Source organism: Prionailurus viverrinus, chromosome A1, assembly GCF_022837055.1.
Source record: "Prionailurus viverrinus isolate Anna chromosome A1, UM_Priviv_1.0, whole genome shotgun sequence".
NCBI classification, from domain to species: Eukaryota; Metazoa; Chordata; class Mammalia; order Carnivora; family Felidae; genus Prionailurus; species Prionailurus viverrinus.
In genome coordinates, this window is record NC_062561.1 from 127172498 (window position 1) to 127179277 (window position 6780).

Genomic DNA, 6780 nt, shown 5'->3' on the forward strand with positions numbered 1-6780 from the left:
TTAAAGCAGTTATAAACAGAAATGGCCCTCATTTCTGTTGAGTATATACCTAGGAGTGAAATTCCTAGGCCTTTTTGTTTTTTTGTTTTTCTTACATTATCAGTTTTGTTTATTTTTGTTTGGGTTTTGGTTTTTGTTTTGTTTTGTTTTAGCCCTGGACTGTAATCAGACTTTTCTAAGTTGGCCAATGAACCATAAACAATGTACCTCTCTTTAGGCCTGACATGAGTTTCAGGGGGCAGATTTCACAGTTTAGAATGGAACACCAGTAAGGTACTATCTTTCATAATTCATTCCCAACAGCCCTTCATAACCTCCTTCCCTCAGGGGTTTTTGCCTGGAACCCTTCTATTCTGCCTTGATTAACTCCCTTTTATTTTATGAGCCTTAGCTCAGGTCGTGCCTTCCCTGACCATTCTGAAATGGATGTCTCTTTTCCTTACTCCCCATTTATAATATTGCCCATTTATAAGCAGAGAGGACTCTCTGCTTAAGTGTGTCCTTCCTAGCCCTTATCACCTTGATCTGAAATGACCTGTGGATACAGCAGCCTCTTCCAGGAGGTTTCATTGCTACAAGGCAGTTCGTTCATTATGGCATCCCCGCTGCTTAGCACAGGCACGATGCCTGGCACAATGTCAGTCCCCAATCTGTGTTGACAGTATTGCTCTTCTGATGTCTGGTTGGTGTTTCAGCAATGAAGTCTTCTTCTTTTAAATCCCCTGATACAAGGGAAATCCTCTGGAGTTGAGAAACTTCCAATGCAATTTAAAAGGCAAAATTTCCATTGCTTTATGATCTCGTCTTTTTAATTCAGCATTTTCCATTTTTATACTCTGTGGAGTTGGTCTCTGAGAAATGCTGCTAAATAAGAGATCTATGTGGGAAACCTGTTACTCATCCAAGCAAGCCAGCAAGTGTAGTGGTTTAGTACACAGGTGCCGGAGGCAGCCTGCCAGGCCACACTGGGTGGGTGATGATGTTACCACCCTGCTTCCATTTCCTCCTCTGTACCATAGGGTGAAGAGCAGCCCTATTCTCTGGAGTTGTTGTGAGAATTCACTGAGGAGTACACCAAACGTTGAGGAGACTTACTGAGTGTCCAGAATGAGCCGGTTACTATTATTAAACAGTTTTTCTTTCTACCTACTAGAAAATCACAGAAACAGCGCAACTCAGAATATACTTACTTGGGGAAATTCCTGTGTCATCAACTTAAAGAATATGAACACTTTCTGATCCAAAATTGGGACACTGGCTTGACAAGTGTAAATGTAACTTGCGGCACTGGGGCATAATATTTCAAAGGAGGACTCTTTTAGCAATCCCGCGAGCAAACAAATCAACAAGACCTCTATGTAACTACATTTTAAAATCTCTGTTTTTAAAAAAATTTTAAGTGCAAGTGCAAAAATGACTCTTATTGACTCTGAAGGGAGGACTGCACCTTTTATTTATATTGCACAAACAAAAAAAGCATCTGGGCTTCATGCATCATTTTCTGATCATTTTCTGATTTAGTTGGAGAATTATTACTTGATAACAAGAAGGGCTGAGCTTCCTTTTTCAAAATCTCATGCCATTTATCTTAATTCTGGTGCATCTGATAAGAACTTCCTCTAGAGCCAGGAAACTTTGCAAGTATGAAATTATCTGAAAGGAGGACGTAAAGAAGGAAGTAACTGACCAAAGCAAAAAAGGGGAACATCAAAGCAGGTTTAACCAAAAGAACAGAAGGGAGCTTGGCACAGCAGTCTCAAGGTAAGAACCTGATTTAAGGTGTGTGGCTAATGAACAACTGTAAGAAACAAATTCATTTTAAATAATCAGTGACTTTTTTTATGTTACCAGACACAGTTTTTAGATGGCCTTAGGTGGTGATAGGGGGAAATATCAGTTTACAAACGGAGGGTGATGTTATGCTTACACGTGTAAGATTAGGTTTTTCCAAACACAAGGACAATATCTGCCTTTGAAAATTCCAGAAGTCTATCAACCACTTGTAATTTTAGGACAAATGAATAATTGTTAGTCTGTTGGAACTGCTTTCAAGAATGAAAACAGTCTTCTGTAAGATTGGGCAAAGTTAGGCTTACTGGGATGTTAAGCTATCTTTGAAGGGCTCTTGTTTAACACATGGTTTTCATTCTAGTGGGTCTTTCCTTTTTGCCTCTCAGAGTTTTTTCCTGTTAAGTTATTTTAGAGAAAGGAAAAGGATGCATTTTTTCTCCTGTAAGAAGTTTTCTTGTGTTCATTTCAGTAAGTACTTCTTTTGACAAACAGTTTTAAAATTTGAAATGTTCTGGAGTGCCTACATAGAAGAAAATAGATGGTAAAAATAAATTCTCCTCTTGGAAATTGAGAGGGCAATTTATTACCTTATCCTCAGCAATAGTTAGCCTTCCCCACTTTTGTTGCAAGCCTAGCACCTTTTAATAAGGTGATTAATTTTAATCTATATTTGAAATTCTGTTCAAATATGCTAACAAATTTTTACTTAAACGAGTAATCACTTTTAACATAAAATATCTTACATATGATTGGTTCTCATCTGCTTTAGAAAGGAAATGAGATCCTAATGGTTAAAGTCATTTGCCAAATATTTGCCTTGACATAAGCATTGTGTCTGACCTTATAAAGGAGAGAATTTACCACGATTATAAAGAGATTAAAAGATGTCTAGATCTGGGCTATCTGTCCATATATTTTTATCAAATAAATTATATAAAAGATAACTGCATCTCATATGTAATTTGGTATTTTGTGTGACATGCCAAACTGAAAATTTGCACATTGATGTATTCCAATGGTGAAAAAATTTAGAAAACTTTACTGTCTTGTGTGAATACTCACTGAAAGCAGGGCTCAACTTTGTGGGGTTTCCTTTTACCTGTTTATTGTTACTGTTGTTATCCTAATGCAGTTTGCTCTATTCACTAACAGATATTTAAGAAAGTAGCTCTTCTGTGTCTAGTGCTGGATTTGGTAATGTAAAGATAAATAAGAACTCCAGCCCTCACGAATCTCAGAGCTAATCAAGCTTTAAAATTTTAGCGATAGATGTTTTTGATAGCCATTTATAGAAATGTGGGTAAGAAGAGTATTTGGAGGCAAACTTTGCTTGGATTCTGATTCAGTCATTTCTTAGTTATTCAAGAAGTTACTTAAACTCTTCAATCCTCTCCTCGCTCTTCTGTAAAATGGACAAAACAATAGTATCTACTTCATAAGGCAGCTGTGGGATCAAAGGAGATAATCCATCTATCTAAAAGTGTTTTAAAGCTGAAACAAAAGAAGCTCTTAACTAAATATTATCAATATTGACATTCAATAGATAATAATCATCCCACAAGCACTGTTCACAATATTGGATGACTATAGCTAACAATACTGTATTGTATATTTGAAAGTTGCTGAGAGGGTAGATCTTAAAAGTTATCATGACAGGAAAAAAATTGTAGCTATGTGAGGTGATGATCATCAGCTAAATTTAGTGCAGTGATCATTTCGCAATAATACATATGTCAAATCATCATGTTGTATATACCTTGAACAAATACAAAGTTGTATATCAATTATATCTCAATAAAACTGGAAACAATGAGGGACGCCTGGATGGCTCAGTTGGTTGAGCGGCCGAACGGCTGACTTCGGCTCAGGTCATGATCTCACGGTCTGTGAGTTCGAACCCCACGTCGGGCTCTGTGCTGACAGCTCGGAGCCTGGAACCTGTTTCAGATTCTGTGTCTCCCTCTCTCTGACCCTCCCCCGTTCATGCTCTGTCTCTCTCTGTCTCAAAAATAAATAAACGTTAACAAAAAAATTTAAACCTGGAAACAATGAAAATGGTATTAGATGTAACTATTTCTGTGTCTAGGCTAAGAACATAGAGTAATACTATTTTGTTGATAAAATCATAATACAACAACTCAATCTGGCTATAAATGCTTTTCATTTCTCTCTTCATTGCTATTTTAAAGTATTGACAGAAAACATTCTAGGGGCGCCTGGGTGGCGCAGTCGGTTAAGCGTCCGACTTCAGCCAGGTCACGATCTCGCGGTCAGGGAGTTCGAGCCCCGCCTCAGGCTCTGGGCTGATGGCTCAGAGCCTGGAGCCTGTTTCTGATTCTGTGTCTCCCTCTCTCTCTGCCCCTCCCCCGTTCATGCTCTGTCTCTCTCTGTCCCAAAAATAAATAAACGTTGGAAAAAAAAATTCTAAAATTATCTTAATTGAAATTTTTTTTTTGCTGGAAGTTGTGAGAGCACTAGTGTTAGGAAGACTTTCAAAGTATTTTTAGATATTTTATGTAATATAAAAGAGCTATTGTCTTCTATTAAGTATAAACTATGCCCTTTAGAAGATGTATCTTAGTATATGTGCTGCCAAAGTAAGCGCTAGAAGATGTGTCTCAAGTTTTAAACTGTTGACTTAAGCAATTAGATGCTGACGTTAGGAGTCATTTGTTTCTTGACTCATTTATTTAATAAATATCAGTTGAACTCCTTTTCTGCACTAGCTGTTAATGCTGTTCTCTAGGAATATAAAGACGAAAAGACCCAACCCCCGCCCACCATTTAACCAGGTAGGAAGACACACAGTTACCTGTAAGTTAGGCTGTCATGCTCTACCGGGGAATGGATTCATTAATAGGGAAGCACAGAGGAAGGAGTGATTAAGGAAAAGACATCGTCCCTGACTACGCCACAGGCATCATGGAGGAGGTGATAAGCAATGGAAATTATTGCCCGTGTGTACTCGTATCGCTTCCACCTGTTGCATTCAAAGCATTGTGTTTCACTTGAAAATTATTAGCCTCATTGTCAAAAGTCATGTTGAAATCTAATTAAGAAAATCACTCACACTTGGCCAGATAGAAGTTCTCTTTTTCTCTCCTCACAACAGCTAGTACTCTCTTCTCTTTTGTAGCAGGAACTCACTAAGTGCTGGTGCTTAATATGGTGGTAGATATTGGCAGATTTTTTTATTATGCTATGCAATAAATATAAAACTAATATGTTTTGTTATGCTATGAAATAAACACGCAATTAATGTGTTCTTAATTTATAGGTGTCTGGATGGCAGATCATTCAACCTTCTCTTTCTTGAGTTGTCTACTCTGCCATTATCTTCCACTCATTTCTGCTTCATTTTGTGATTCATTTATAGAAAGGGAAGTGGAGTCGAGTAAAATCCCCCCCGACATCGTGCAAGTATACATTAATGATTGTACTGTAAAAAACATCACATACAACAAGAACAATCTTCAAAGACTCCGTTTACTCAACCTCTCCTCTAATTGTATCAGGACTTTGCCAAATGATGTTCTTTCACATCTGAAAAAGAAATGCCTGAAAGAGCTTCCAAGATTGCTTCTTAACTCTACCCTACAAGGAATTACGCTGGTCTGCACCTGTGAATTCATTAAGGGCCACACCACACTACTAAACACTGCTTGTGCAGAAATGTTGAAAAGCTGTGGAAATACTTCAGTGGCCGTTTCTATAGGACTTTCCCTTCTTTTACTGTTGTTGATCTGTGGAATTGGGTGTGTTTGGCACTGGAAACACCATAACCCAGTGCAATTTACCTTACCAAGGTTTTTGCAGAGGAGAAGCAGCAGGAGAAAAGACTATGCTAAAACGCTCTCAGATCCCCTCACTGTCAACTCAAGGCATAAAATCTCAGTTCAGACCCAAGACTATACATCTTCTGGAAGAGCGGTTAACATGTATGACAACTATGAAAATGTGGAAGTCGGTCCTCCCAGAGCTAAAGAAGAAACTGATAAGGAACTATATGAGAACACTCGGCCCACCAATTTCGAGGAGCATATCTATGGAAATGAGACATCATCTCAATATTACAACTTCCAGAAGCCTAGCACTTCTGAAGTCTCTCAAGATGAAGACATATATATTCTTCCAGATTCATAACTTTTCAGAACACTGGGTTCAGTTATTAGAGGATAAATATTCACTGGGACTTTTATTGTACTTATGCCATTGTTAATCCTGTTCTTCGAGTGAAACTCAATGATCTTTTATCTGTCTCCACCCTTCTGAACCTTCTGTCTGTGTATCACTGTGGGTTAATTCCAGGGATCCCCTTTACCCTCATTTTGCTAGATTAATTCTGCATTGTGTTATATTGATTCTTCCTTCTGTTACCTGTTATCTTTTTCTTTTATTTCTCTCTCTACCATCGTTTCTGGCTCAAGATTGCTGTCAGTCTCCTAACAAGTCTTTCTGGCTCTAGTGTCTACACATTCACCCATGATGTTGCCAGATTTATCTTCAGAAAATATTTCCAATGCTGCATCACTCCTTTGCTGAAACCTCTTAGTGTCTCCTCTTTGCAAACGACATACTATTTATAATTTTTTTAATTTTCAAAATGTTTTTAATTTATTTTTGAGAGAGAGAGAGAGAGAGACAGAGTACAAGTGGGAGAGGGGCAGAGGGAGAGGGAGACAGAATCCACAAAGCAGGCTCCAGGCTCTGAGCTGTCAGCACAAAGTCCGACACGGGGCTCAAACCCATGAACCACGAGATCATGACCTGAGCCGAAGTCAGATGCTCAACCAACTGAGCCACCCAGGCGCCCCAATGTACTATTTATAATCTAACTCTAGGACTTATGATTTCCCACAGTTGATTCCAGTTTACTTTTCCAGTGACTCCTACTAATTTCTCACTTGTCTGCTTTCCTCATAATCATATGAGAATTGCCAGACCCATCCCTCCTCCATGGCTTTGTTGGTCTGCCCCCTTTCAAGCCTG

At 38.5% G+C, this 6780-nt stretch overlaps 1 protein-coding gene across 2 annotated transcripts; it reads left to right on the forward strand.

Moving 5' to 3' along the window:
* The first annotated feature begins 1558 nt into the window (after nucleotides 1–1558).
* On the forward strand, nucleotides 1559–6490 carry GAPT (GRB2 binding adaptor protein, transmembrane). Of its 2 annotated transcripts, none has more exons than XR_007156510.1 (2): nucleotides 1559–1761; nucleotides 5168–5305. XR_007156510.1 is itself a non-coding variant. In XM_047879160.1 (2 exons), exon 2 carries the CDS (start codon nucleotides 5077–5079, stop codon nucleotides 5932–5934), a length of 858 nt encoding a protein of 285 aa, XP_047735116.1. In that variant the 5' UTR covers nucleotides 1657–1761; nucleotides 5069–5076; the 3' UTR covers nucleotides 5935–6490. The 2 variants fall into 2 exon arrangements, 1 of the variants encoding a protein (XP_047735116.1); XM_047879160.1 differs by having other exon boundaries at nucleotides 1657–1761; nucleotides 5069–6490.
* The last annotated feature ends 290 nt before the right edge of the window (nucleotides 6491–6780 follow it).